The sequence below is a fragment of the Cyrtonyx montezumae genome, unplaced genomic scaffold (genome assembly GCF_038088225.1).
Source record: "Cyrtonyx montezumae isolate F1298 unplaced genomic scaffold, pur_monq_1.0 scaffold_10, whole genome shotgun sequence".
Classification (NCBI taxonomy): Eukaryota; Metazoa; Chordata; class Aves; order Galliformes; family Odontophoridae; genus Cyrtonyx; species Cyrtonyx montezumae.
The window spans coordinates 8,724,561-8,739,123 of record NW_027071826.1 but is presented as its reverse complement, the minus strand read 5'-3'; the positions used below and the strand labels follow the sequence as shown (position 1 = coordinate 8,739,123).

The following is a 14,563-nucleotide window of genomic DNA, read 5'->3' as shown; positions in this document are numbered from 1 at the left end:
GCTTTTTTTCAAAGGATGTGACTAGCCTAAATTAAAAGTATTTTTGAAATAACAGAAAATTAAAGCAAAAACCTTTGTACGTGTGCAGAATTTTAGTGTAAGGTAACTTATTGCTGCCTTCTAGCCAAGGCTTTGTCCATAATTTCAGGTCTCCACATTCTGCTATGAGGCTTCTTTATAAAACAGAGCCAAACTGAATACCTATTTTGACTGTCAGAAGTGCAAGGACCCAGGGCAGTTTTCTTTCTGCCCTCTCCTTTCTCATCAAGACCAGCCTGTTTCAATTAGCACAAAATATACTGGTAGGTTGACATGTTTTCGTCCTTCTCTTCCACCTATGCTTGCTTCAGACTCTTGCTGGGTGACTTTTTTTGTGTTGTTTTTTTTTTTCCTTCCACCCACTCGTAATAATATGAGATGTCTGTGTGGCTCTGCCTGCTTTGTGGATTTCCTCTTCCTGTTGTTCTGAGTGTCAGCAATTCTTGAATGATAGTCATGGACAAGTGATGTACCGGTCTTTTCCATGTTGCATAGTCTTAAGTAATGGCCATGGCATAGTGTATAACAGGTATCAGTTAAGAGAAGCTTAATTTTAAAATAGTTGGTTTTTCTAGCCTGGGGATTCTTAGAGCCACTGGTCTTCCAACGTGTTGGAAGCTGCATGCCCTAATCTCTTATTTCTTTGATCCACTTTCAGCTCCTTATCTCATATTCAGTCTGTACGATGGCAGGAGAGAAGCCATTTTCCATAAAGGAGCTTGGAATAGTGGAATTGTACTTCATGGGTGTCTGTCCCTAGATATTCTTACAGCTTTCTCACGTTGATGAGTTCACCTGGTCTTTCAGGCTAGAGACTGCTCCCTGGCAGGTCTGACAGCCGTGTTTTTGCATTGGCTAAAGAAGTAATTTTTTTGGCTCCCTCAACAACCAAAAGCAGAAAACTCAACAGGCCATATTAACCTGAGATTTAAAGTCCAGTTTGGCCACACCGTGCTCCTGCCATACGTGCTGCATGGTCCCGTATGGATTTATAAATTGTTTCTTTATCTTACGAATATATAAGCTCTTTAGTGGCAAACCCTTGAAGTCTTAAAGCAAAAACAAGCCCAACAGCAAATCAAACAAATAACCTCATAGCTGTACAGAGGTGGCTCTAGTCCAATGTGAGAAAATGTTAAAGCGTTACATACCATTAGATGTTCCTGCAAATCAGGCACCTACCTTTTTTTTTACCGCACCCAACTACCGCCTGAGGAATTTCACATGAGCTTGTTGTTTGGATTCTTTAGCATTGCCACTCCTATATTAAGACTCCTACCATGACTCTTAAGCTCTTTAAAACTGCACACACATTTTGATATTGGGAACTGTAAAAGGAAACTGCACCATAACCATTTTCAGTTTCTCTTTTTGTTTCAACTGTTGTAATGATTAGAAGAGTCGACTTGGAACTAATGTCATAATTTTGTATTTATGATCTGCTGTGTACTCACACTGCACTGATAAGCATGCAGAGAAGATGGGTAAAGATCAGACAGTTTTATGTGTGTAATTAGATACCCACCAGAAAGATTTGAGCTACAGAAATATTTAAATTCTGTTTATTAAATGGTTGCACACTGAAAGTGGAGATTATCCTGATGCAGTGTGCTGTGTGGCAGAAAGGGAAGGGGGAACACCGACTTTAAAGTCAGTGCTTTAAAATGTTTCATATTGTAACTTTCTCAATTTTACTGAATATTGCATCAGCTTAATCCCATTTTCTGAGAATTAATATTTCTTTAATTGGAGATTAATTGCAGTACAGAATCCACTCATCTTAAAAACAGCTTACCTTCATTTTCGTATGTCACGTTGTTCAGCAGCTTGGCTTTTAATCTAGCATGTAAATCTGCATAACGATGACTGATTTCTCTTTTCCATTTAATAATGTGTAAAGATGATCAGGAGTTATGCCTCTTCTTAAAAGCATCTTAGCATAGTACTGTCACTTGTAGACCAGCAATTTGATCTGTATTAATGGTAGTCTCTTACATTTTTTTTTTCCTGTACACTAAATGACTCTTTATTTTTGTAGATGGTAAAATCTGGAGTCCATTTCCAAATGAGAAATAAAGTACTGCATTTCCGCTTTTTCATTTGTAACTATGCAATTTACATGTAGTCTCATTCATTTTATGCATGAAGTTAAACAGACCACTGTTAATTTAGGCCAGTTGCTTGACATATCAAAATTAGTAGCATTCTTTTAACTTTTTAGAGTACCCTCAAGGGATAATTCATTTTCAAAACAATAGAATAATATTTTCTTAATAATAGAAACTTTCCTAAGCAGGAGAATGTCTTGAATAAAAACTTCATATATTTTATGTAGTAAAAGCACTTCCATTTACTTATAGTACAGTGGTAAGTGGTTAAAAACAGGGAGTTTCTGGTGCACTCCTGTGAGAACATCAGATTAGAGGCAGTAAAATTACCTCCCACGTAAATAAAAATTTAAATACTTGCTATTTTGCAAGGTTCCGTTTACATTACTTCAGGAAATCTAAGGCAGAGTGAGAATTTGAAAACTAAATTTTAGAAAAGTATGCTGAAGTTTGTCCTTACCATATTTGAGCATAAAATTCCCACTGATACCCTGCAGAAAACTGAAGAAGTGAAACTAAGCTCATCCTGCCATAACCATTGCAGTTGCTAGGGAAGCAAGCATTAAAAAGAATGAAGCCTGTCAAGTTTGGATATACATTACACCTGCATTTCTTTAAAGAGGGTTGGTGGAAGGTGTATACCCTAAGGCCCCAGCCTTGCAAACTCTTACATGTGTGTTTGTTTCACATGTGTGATTCATGCCTTTTGAAGTTGATCCTCTTCGGTAAGTGTCTGCCAAGTCAAGGCCTAGGATGGTACTGTGGTGGCTGCAGAGACAGAGCACTTGTGGACCAGAAGTTCTGGTGTCTTTATCTGGAACTTAAACTTTGAGCAGCATGGGAATGGATATTTGAAGACCACACCAAACCCTTTATTTTGCACTTGAGTCATTAAAATACTAGTTTACATTGTTTTGTTGTTTTTTTTTTCTTTGTTAATCTTCACTGTTATCATCAGTAATAGAATCAGAGCAGGGGAAGACCGGAAACACTTTTGGTCTGTTTATATTTTTGGGGAACAAATAAGTGGCAGTGGCAGTATCAAACAGCTATCTTTCAGTGACATATGAAATAGCATTGTTTGTGTAAGCTGTGCCTGAGCCAGAGCCATGGTTACATAACAGAGGAAGCTAAGGAAAGGCAGAGTCAGGAACAGTTCACAGGTACCATGTGTGCTGATGGTTTTGCTTATTAGATGGAGCTGGACTGGACAAGCAGCTCTGCACCCCAGGTTAACATGAGGACATTGGCCTTTCTTTAAACTTATACTTTGGTTATCCAGCAGTTGCGCTGCTCTTGGTTGTGTGCCGTCATGTTAGGAAGGGAATCACATTTGAACCATTGCCCAGAATTTCATGGCTCATGACATCAGTTGAACTACAGATCAGCTAAGAACCATCCTACTGAGGCTTTAGCAAAGCTGTAGAAGAGCAGTGCCTACAGAAACAACATCCAACGACAAATACCTCTCTTGTGCATGAGACATATCAGCAAATTCACAGCCAGCCTCTTGAAGTCTGAATAACATTCTTGTGGGTAAATGTAGGAAGTGGTACTCTGGATAGAACTTAAGTTTTTTGAGAATGTAGATGCCATTTGAATGCAAATGGGTTAGGTACAAGATGCAGTGCAGCTTAGCCCTTCATGGTTTTCACACTGAGTGATGGGAATGTGAGAGGTAGTCTGTGCTTTCTTGCATACATCTGCTCTTCATAGTCACAGTATCAAATTTAACACATCTGAGTTGCCCATTACTCTTCGTCCCTATTCTTTCTCTCAAACAAGATGTCCCTCATCCTTCCACTAACAAGCAATGATATATAACAGTTCTTCCCATCATATCAAGAAAGGTGATTTTGAACAATTCCCAGTCCTTGAGAAATTTTACTTCTGCTTCTAAATGTGTTATAAGCACTTACTATAAACAGATCGTTTCAGTCCTTAAGGATTTATTTTACTTGAAACCACCTTTCTTCCTCATTTAAATATGCTGCTTTATACATGAAGGGTAATGCCACCAAATCTGCCTGTATCTGTCTGTTTCCTGGGCAGCCTCCCCTACAGAACCTGCTTTAGCAGGGGGTTGGACTGGATGATCTCCAGAGATCCTTTCCAACCTCTGCGATTCTGTGACTCTTTGATCATAAACTCAGACTCCCATTCAGAGCTGCTCTGTCAGCATAGGTGGGACACAGAGTGATTCTGGAGGCTGTCTGAGTAAATGGTGGCAGTAATTGTGGAGCCCAACTTTTCTCTGGAATCTGGAGATTAGGAGTTCATAAGCGGAGCACACTGAGCACTTATCACACAGCCTCACAGTCCTTGCTCCCTTTTGTCTTCTAGTCCTATCCCATAGCATAACTTTTATTTTAAGAAGCTCTAGTTTCATACTGTGATTTTGAGTATGAGGTTGAAAATAAATAAGCTGGAGCCGTTGTTAAGAGAGTCAGGAGATGCTATCTATGTTCAGTTCTGAACTGAATAAGAGCTTGAGTGAACAAACATATTACTTCAGTCTATTTAAGTCAGATTCATTTTCAGCTAATTACTGCTCTGAGAATTCATAAATGTAGAATTCCTTTTCCACTGCAGGCTGAAAAATAGGATGCCGTACCAATATTTGCTTTCTCAAGGAGATGCTTGTGGGTGACTAACCGTGTTATAAGGGACCCTCCTGAGAAAATACTTCAGATAACTGAACAACCTTCTGGTGTTTGCTGTTCCAGCAATGCTTTGCCATGGAACAAATATATATATATATATACAGAAATAAAGTATATTTTGAAAAGGTATGTCTGATAGGGCAAATAACTTACGTTTGGAAAAGCAAAATGATTCCTGCATCGTCAGTACCGTGTTTGGTTTATAATGTATTAAGTAAGATCTTACATGGGATATATAAGATTATGTAGACATAACGTGGATAACTTTAAAGTTGCTTCTCATTCAAGATGGAGTTTCTTAAAGAGAAGCAGTGGGATTAGGTAAGCAGTTTAGTCCAGTTCTAAAATGGGAAGGCCCATGGCTACCTCTGAGAAAATGCAAGTGAGAGATGAGCTTATTTTTTATTTTGAATTAATATAAACGAGTTTTTAGGACATGGCTTGAGAAACTTGAGGTATTTCCTACAACACTGCTATGCCTAATTCTTCAAGCATGGTCTATAGCAACTTATTTGAAAGAGGAAGTAGGAAATTATTCCTGTTATCATCATGCTCTTTCTGGAGAAAAAGGTACGCTTTTAGGTTTGTGACCTAGACAGTTTAGCAGAGGAGCACAGTCACCTCCTTTTGGAACCTACTTCCAAACCTTTCAATAGGCCATTTGTGAGAATATGATTTGCAATTCTTTTTTAAATCTGTCATGTTATTTTCTACCCATGACAATATCTTAGGGACTGTCCTTGTCCAGGGCTTGGCAGTTTCTGTGGAAAAGGGGAGGAAGTTTGTTTCAGAAATTTCTCAAAATCTGTGATTAAAATGTTTCTTTTTCTTTTCTGTTTCTTTCTTCAAGGCACATACAGGTGATTAATTTATTACGAGAAACAGGAGCACATCTTTCAAGCCATGACTTGGAGAACACTGGAACGATACTTTGCAGGTAAAATGTGACTTTAAGGAAGGTGGGGCCCTGAAATTGAGATGGAAGGGAATGATTTTCCAGAGGACACTCTAAAAGTGGAGAACAGCTTTCAAAGAAGTCATTCCCTGTGTCCCTGGCAGGTGACATGTGACTCTGTGCAAGTAATGAAGAAACGAGAGAAGTGATGAAATTTATAATCAGCTTCGTGCCAGAGCACCAGTAAATCAGGAGGGCCTCAAAGTAGGGGAATAGTGTGCAGATAAGTGACCAAGAAGAAAGTACAGTTTCTTCCAAGCAATTTCAGTGTCAAAGAGTGAGAAGGATATATATTTTCTAATAGCATCTCTGTTTGAAAACAAAGCTGCACACAGTGCATCATTTTTATTAAAATAAAATCCTCTTGCTACTGCTGTGGAAGCAGCTTTAATAAGAGTCTTTCTCAAAATACATGAATCAAATGAATACATCTAACTCCAAAACAACAGCTCACCATCTCTATATTTAATTTTAAGTGAATATTATCCTCTGTTAAGGCAGTGTTCCATACAGTTGCTTTTAATAGATAAGGTGCTTTAATATTATGGATATATATTTTCGAAATAAATAGATACCTGATTTTATGTTTTCCCTTAAACGTTTTCAATTACAAGTTCAAAATTGTAAGAAGGTTTTAAATAATTTCACAGCATTACTGGTTGTTGTTACTTCATTTCTCCTTTTCCTCTTAAATAACAACAACAAACAACAAAAAATCCCTCAGTACCAGCCTCAGTACCAGGAATTGTCTGGAAATTGAGACTTGCCAGGGCAAGTCTCACTTTTAGGACTGCATATCATCCTCAAAACTGTACGGTCTGGGTAAGTATGCATTATGTGTAGGGACTGGACTCTGTCCTTTAAATAATTCCAGAATACAGAAATAACAACTGAAAAGCTTCAGCTTGTGTAATTCACTCAGAGGAGAGCAGAGAAGAGTTTTACCAGAGTTCTCATTGGTGCTTCACAGGGCACTGCAGGTGATAGGACTGAACGGGGCCCTTCCTTTGCATTGGTTCCATCTTTCAAGACGAGAGGGGAGTGGCTTAGAGAATTCCTCTGCAAATAAGTTGGCCCCTTGCTTGGCCCTGCACCATGTACAGAACCTGTTTGGCTGGCTCACGAGTGGGGCGTCCACAAAGAGAACAAGGGGCCTGTAAACAAAAAGTGCTTCTGATGCTGTTTGTTCCAGCGTTTCAGGGACTGTGGCACACAGTGCGTCTGCATTGCTTCATTTCTTGTTCAAAGCTAGTATTTTGCTAGTAAGTCTTTGAGGTTTGGAGATATTTTAAACTTTTAATAATGGTAATAATGTTAATATAAAAACAGCGTGTTCACATGGCCAAGCTGCTGATAGAACAGGCTGTTTTTAACATCTTCCCTCTGCCTAAGCTGAACTATTTTCCTACCTTCTGTCCTTACATAATGTACCCTAAGCTGCAATTTGTACCTGTCGGAATTTGTCCCCATGGCAGTATGTCCACTTCTTGGAGTTCAGAACGACAAAGCCGCACTTTGGGTTGCTGAGCTTAACCAGCTCATCTTGTTCCTCCATACGGTTTTCTGTTACGATAAGCACATTTTTGCCTTTACTGCTTACCTATCATCAAAAAACTGACTTCCATATAACACCCCAAACAGTGAATTTGGGAAGGAGATGAAAATAAATGTGCTCCATTGGTGCTAGTGAGATTTGAGAGGGAAGGGAGTACCTGCCAGCACTGGGAGTAGGACAGTGTACGCAGGAACTCATGTATGAGGTGGATACACACGGATGCAGCCAAAACGATCTTGTTAAGTCTTTCATGCTTTCATTTGCTTTATTTTGAGAAAGTGAGAGGTGTTTTTTAGAGTTGCTTTTTAGAGTCATGTTGTTGATGCTGGGAACCTGGTTTCATGGCTTTGTTTTGAAATGCGAAAGAGATCTCAATGTTAGCATCATAGCTACTAAAAATGGCAGAATCCTTTCTCGTATTGGCATCTCTGCAGTAGCAGGCCATGATCAGACACACCGGGGCATGCATCTTACTTTGAAGGCTAGTCATGCTCTGGAACTGATAAACAGTTGCATTTTGGTTTTGTTTTAGAAAGAAGAAATCTGTGCAGAACAGAGACACTCTTCAAGGGTGTACTTCACAAAATTGAGTAGAAGCAATAAAACCAAACCACTTCTCTTTTTCTTTTTTTTATTTGTTTAGATTGCATAAAGTTATATAATATACAAAGGTGCAGCCTTTCAAAATCAGCAACATTCAAAATAAGATGCTCATAATTTAACATAAATTTTGAGGGCTAGTTCTGAGAGAGGAAATATAAATGTGCCTGTGTACAAACTGGGACCAAGCTTATAATGCCTGCTCTCTTACAAAACAATCTGCCACAGCTATGAGAGATGTGGAAATACTGGATAAGAACAGCACTCCCAGATGTGCTCAGGATGGAACAACCCATGTGTTGTACTAGAGTTTTTTTAAGGATTTTCTTTAAAGTAGTAATAACAATAATAATAAAAAGTTGATTTTGCACCCCAAACCAGAAAGTCATTCCTGATTGCTTTGTGTAAACACTGAAACAGGTAATCACCGGAAGAGCAGAGGTTTGTGTTCCTTGGAAAGATGAAATCCTGTTACCAGAGGTGGCAGGAGGGAACCCAGTGTCGTTTAGCATTCCTTCCCAGATCTACAACTGTTCTGGCTCTTGTCCTTCTCAGTCTTCTTTGGTGTCATTTGACCATAACAACCCTTTGCCCTACAGCTCCTGTTAACTCAGTTTGCTCAATACTAGTGTGATGGAGGCACAAAACGAGGCAGCATAATTGCATTATCACTGTTCCCAGCATCTTAGCTCTCCTGTCATCACCATAACTACACTGGCCATGCTGAAACTGCAAAATAGTGCATAATCATTTCTTCCTAAAATGATATATTGTTGATATGCAGCATACCTGTGATTTTTTGCTGCATAAGGTATTTAGTTTAGCGAAGTGTAAGTACTTACTTGCCAAGAAACAAGTCTAAAAAATCCTGATAAGTATACACTGAAGTGGTTTTTATTCCATTTCATGACACGAAAATGATGTACTTTCTGCTTAGAGGCTGTGTTTGTAGTTGGAATTGCTGCTGTAAGATGTGGCACTGAGGGACACGGTCAGTGTGCGTGGTGGGAATGGGTTAATGGTTGGACTGGATGATCTCAACGGTCCTTTCCAACCTCAGTGAATCTATGATTCTAAGTACCTCTGAGAAAAATACAAAATAAAGTTCCCTAGGTGTGTGTATACTATGAAGTCCCATATATATGTGTGTGTTTGACTCTATGAAGGCACGTGAAGGAACTGCAGCTGCATTTGGCTTGTCTGTGGAGATCTGGAGTTGGAGAAAATGCTTCATGAAGTTCTTGATCATAACCAACTTTGTGAACAGCCAGTATCTTCTGTTCAGGGCTCTGAATTTTCTAGCAAGCTCCATTGTATTTGGTTCTCTGGTCACAGTCCCCAGAGAATACATTTTTAACTTGATCAGTAAATGGCTGCTGCAAAATTGATGACACTTCTGTGTGTTTGGATTGCTGTAATGTCACAGAAAGAGAACACTTCATGCTGTTGACCTCTGGTACTGCAAGTAAAACAGCTCTTTCTGAAAAGATGCTATTAGACATTTAGTTTCCAAGAGCAGTTTGCTGCTTACAGTGATGCTAGCTGAATTGCCTTGTGTTAGTAATAGTTCTGAATGTTCTTGACTTTGTCGAGAGTAGTTTCCACTTTGCAGTGACATTCTGCTTGGCAAACAGGCCAAGTGTTTGAGTGCAGCTCACTTGCTCAGCTTTCAGTTTGTTCGTTCCTTAATTCTGGGACATTTCAGTGTCTTTGTAAACAATAATTATTGTGTTCAGAAGTGGCTGCTAAGCAACAACTTCTCTGATTTGCTAACGCTTCTTCACTAAAGCTTACTTTTTCCTGCAGTTTCCTTGAGGGCTTCCCACTGAGCTTCCTGTTAGACTGCCTTTGCTTCCTCTATTTAATTCTGTTTTCTGAGGGGCCTTTTTTGTAACAGCAATTGTAATTAATGGTTTACTGATCTTTTCTTCATGATGTCAGACCCTACTGCCACATCCCTGTCTCCCCAAGCCCCAGCTGTGAGTCTCAGCCCTGCCCTGGAGCTGGCAGTATTGCAGGGAGGAATATGGAGATCCTCTGCACTCCCTTTTCCTGCACAACTTCTGGGGCTGCTGCAAGCAAAAGCTTCTCTCTGGCTTTCTCCTCGAGCTGCTGCAATTAGAGGCTTCCACTCCCCTGAAAACATTTTTTCAGGTACTTAAGAGATTTAATCAACATCAGAGGCGCTTTCAGTCTAGCAGAGAACTGAAAGTTTCAGACTCGCTTTTAGACTTTCTTCCACAAGTTTACTTGACAGACTCTGCCCCTTCCATCTTCCTTCTTGCTTTGCTCTCCATTGGTCTGCCCAGGTGTTCATCAGCTCTGAGCCCATCCTTGCTGTTCCTGCACAGCAGGCAGCATTTCACGCAGCCAACGGTGAGCTTAATAGGACTGGGGGGTTTCCCTTTCATAATGAGCTACAGCCTCATCTGATGTTTATCAGGGAGCTGTGCTCAGACAGTACCAGCATGTGCTCCGTTCTGTAGCCTGGTGTGTTCTTACCCTGAGAAAAGCGGAGGCAGACCTCTCAGCTGTGCTCCTGGCTCAGCCTGCAGGGTTGGTAGGGACAGGCATGCTCTGTGCAGGCTGTCAGCCCTTCTTTTTAAAAAAAAAAAAGTTGAAAGCAACTCTTAAGAACTATAGATGAGACTCCCAGCAGATGTGCAAAGAAGCATTCTGGTGTAAATAGCTCAGAAGATGTTAATTCACTTATTTTTCACTAATTTCTATAAGATTATTGTTGATCTTCACTATAGCTTGTTACGTATGGCAGATAGAAGTCTTCTTCAGCAGCCTTTATTTTTTTTTTTGGGGGGGGGGGCATGCTGCCCATTTAAATCTTCTGAGTTACCTTGACTCAAAAAGCATAGCTGGCTTTCCAAAGGATAGCACATAAATGTGCTGTCGTAACTTCTGGTAGTGAATGCGGTTGTGCAAACTTATGAAGGGGTTTTCTCAGTGGCTTCAAGAGGGGCAGGCTGATTGTGAACACATCTGCTTGTGCTCTCACTCAGCTGCACCTTGATGCAGCCATTGCCCTCCCCCCCCAACTCATTTCATGAGATAAATACTGTGTTGTGAAATATGAAACTGAATGACTTTTTTTTCCCCCTTGGTCATAGTCACACCCACTGTGTGAAACTAGCCTGTTGTAAGTACTTATAGCACAGCCTTATTAATTTAAGGAACTGATTCATCAAGCTGTGTTGCTTGCTCAGCTATTCAAAGCTGTTGTAATAGTGTTCCTTTCCGTACCTCTCTGTCCTGCAGCCATATTGAACCTGTTCTGGTTCAGCATTTCCTTGCAGAGCTCATTGACAGCACACAGGAGTGCAGTGAAATCGACTGAAAGACTCAGAACCAATATATTTGTTTTTTCCAGTCTTGCAGCTAAAGGTGATGTGGATGGGCTGTATGCTTGGTACCTGGCTGGTGCAGACCTGGAGCAAACTGGTTATGATGGCAAGAATGCCCTACAAGTAGTAAGTGTGCACGTGGCCGTACTCCACACAGTGCTCTGACTTTGTGAGTGCTGTCAGGTAATATGAGATTGGGAAAAAGTAAGTGCTGCTCTGGAGCTATAAATTGGATTACTGTATGTTGTGAACTCAAGTCTGGTGCTGTCCTGAAGTAATAAATTGCTAGAGCCAGAACTTTCTCATCTATCTCAGAGGAATTAAAATTTAAATTGGATTTTAATTATATTGTGGTAACGTATTCTTACTTCCCACAAGTAAGTATTTGCATGTCCTGGTGCACAGGATGGCAGGATTTATTCATGTTTCTACTCACAGGCAAAGGCTACAGGGCATAAGGAGGTTCTTGACTTCCTCAGACAGAAGCAGCAAAAGAAGGTAAGACCCAGATTTCAGGGGCCTAGTTTCTGAAATGCATGGGTCAGCATACGTATGCATGAAGGAGGACTTTGTATTTAAGCCTCAGCTCACATTTGAGCATTGGGCTCAGCTGCTATCTCTGCCTTGGTCTATAGAATGGGACTTCTTTTGGCCTGAAACAATAAGTGATTTTTTACAGCGTGTTCTACATTGTGGTTCACAATTTGGTTGGGTACCTAAATGCTATTTCAGTAAATCTCTTGAGGGCAGGAGTATCTCATTTTCCTGGCCTTTTGCAGTAAATTGTTCTTCTGTCTGCATTAGAAAGGAAGTTCCTTTCCTTGGTCACCCTGCCAGGCCTGTTTTTTCAGGGTGTCATGCCCAGAGCATGGGAGCATGCCTTTCTCCAGCAGAGCCACGGTGTAATCACAGCCTCCCGCTCAGGAGACACTGCTTGGTACCTATAGCATTTGCAGACATGCTCTCTGTCTGGCTTTTTCATGAGCACCTTACACCAGCCCGTCTTAAAATGACAGAATACCCCAAGTTGTTATGGACACACAGGGTTCATCAAGTGCAACTCCTGGCTCCATACAGGGCCATGAAAAAACAAGCCCTGTGTCTGAGAGTTTGTCAGAACGCTCCCTGAACTCTGGAAGGTTTTGGGTAATGAAGTCAAGCACTGCAGAATAGGCAGGCTCTCAGTAGGCACAAGGTAGCTAGCTATACAGCAGGGTGTGGAAGGCTCCCTTTCTGCACAGAGCTCTCCCACCCAGAGCGCAGGGCTGGGCAGTGCCATGGCCTCTCTGATTTATATACGTGGCTTCACGGCTGTCTCTGACTCCCAGCATGAATCTCTTTTTTGCTGCTAACGCATGAGGTGTGTTCTGGCTGAATGCTTGTGAGAAGGGTGTGAGTCCCACGTTCAAAGCATCAGATCTGACAAGTCTCTCTGCAGTGAACTTGTCTGGGCGTTTGACCATCTCCAGTGCTGCGCTGTAACTGGAGACATTTAAAACTTGCCTTTCATTTCTCTGTACTCCTTTCTGATGCAATACGTTGTGGATTTTTAGATACCTCTTCTCCAATATATTGGCAAGTCTAATACCAATTTAATTACTGGGAGGAGATGATGTCCTTTATTTAATCAAATGAACATTAAATTTAGTTAAAGGTTTGGTTGCAGTCATGGCTACCTTGCTTCTTCCGTGTCCCATTTGATCAGTGTGAGTGAATTCATGTATATAGGTGGGTAATTGCATTTAAAAAATAGTTGTGGTCTAAATGAGAACATGAGACAGAATCAGGCATTTTTTCCTTGCCTGTAAAGTTTTGATTTCTTTTTAGTTGTTGCAGCAGGATTAGATACAAGCATGGTCTTGAGCTTTCAGATGGAAGCTTTCCAGTGTCCAGGATGAAAATGTTAAAAATACTTCACAGTCTGAGTGATGTTGCGAAGTTATTTCCATTTGCAGTGAAATCTGCCTGCAGAGGTCACTTACAGTTTACAAGTGGGGAATAAATGCATTAAAACTTCAGCTCCTGCTTGGATCATCTCAGCTCCTTTGGTCTGAGCCACCAGCAGTGCAGGTGATCTCATGGGAGTAATCAGTGCTGCATGAGAGCTTGCTTGACAGGCTGCATGGTAATCTCTCCCCAAGAAGGTTTTTGGATACTGCCAACTGCTAAACATCCATTTTCTCTTCATCCATAGGTTGTAGAAGACGGTCACTCCCCTTCAGAAATACCAGTTCTGAACCATTAGTGGTGTTCAGTGATGATGGGGAGAAAAAAAGGAAAGAAACAATGGAAGCTGCACATGGAGCAAGCAGGAAAACTAGAACTGACTTAGAAATATTCTTTACCTACAGACACATTCGGCTGTCACTGATTTTCTGAAAATAATATGCTGCTTTATGTCTTAATCGCTTTTTTTTTTTTTTTTTTTGGAGAAAGTTTCATGAACAAGTGAGGCTGGAATGTATTGTCTTTCCTGCACAAGCTCTGTTTTTAAGGAGACCTTTTGAATCTTCTTTTTATTAAATCACCGAAGACAGTATTGCAGGCATGGCAAAAGGAAATGCCGTGGTGAACTCGTTCCAAGAGAAAACAGTGGATTGTACATTTCTGTGCTTCAACTAATAAAATCTCTGCAAAACAATGTTGGTTTCACTTTGTCTGATTTTTTGCAATGGCTTGTATCACTTCAGCTGCAATTACAGCAATTGTGAGTGTCAGTGCAAACAATTGAATCAGCCGTGGGCATCTGCCTGCAGTTGTGTACTAATCTTCACCAGTATGTCACTGTAAAACCTCACTTGAAATGAGTAGGATGCAGATGCCATAAAGCATGTTTGTGGGACTGTCTGAGTGAACTGATTGTTTTGTTTCTAATAACATCTCTACCACATCCTGACTGGAATATAATCAAGATTGCTACATGCTGGACACTGAATCCTTTGGACTGGAAATGGGATCTTGCTGTTAACAGACCCTAATTTTAAAGTCACAACACCTTCAGTCTAAGGGGGAAAAAAAAAAGCGATACCAGCGCTGTCCATCCCAGAATATGTAAACACAGAGAGTACTCCAGGCAAATGCATATACTGGAGATGGCAGCTTTTAATTTCACCTACAGCTGCTTCAATAATCTATGTGGATTATATATCTACTTCATCTGAATGGAATCTTTGAAGTGCAGATAGTCATTTCTTTTTCCTCTTTATAATGTTCAACCTTCCCACAGCTATTCCTATCGTGGAGAAGAGCTGCGTGGACAACTTGCTGAGCTGGCTGGCCTTGAAAGG

The 14,563-nt window shown here is 40.5% G+C and overlaps 1 protein-coding gene across 1 annotated transcript in view; it reads left to right on the top strand.

Moving 5' to 3' along the window:
• Positions 1-14,260, top strand: part of ASPG (asparaginase) — a 46,429-nt gene extending 32,169 nt beyond the window's left edge. The window contains exons 13-16 of the mRNA XM_065749533.1: positions 5,661-5,747; positions 11,303-11,402; positions 11,715-11,774; positions 13,471-14,260. Of these exons, the coding sequence (XP_065605605.1) occupies positions 5,661-5,747; positions 11,303-11,402; positions 11,715-11,774; positions 13,471-13,521 (298 nt within the window). The 3' untranslated portion in view covers positions 13,522-14,260. The remainder of the gene's footprint in view (positions 1-5,660; positions 5,748-11,302; positions 11,403-11,714; positions 11,775-13,470) is intronic.
• Positions 14,261-14,563: the final 303 nt, after the last annotated feature.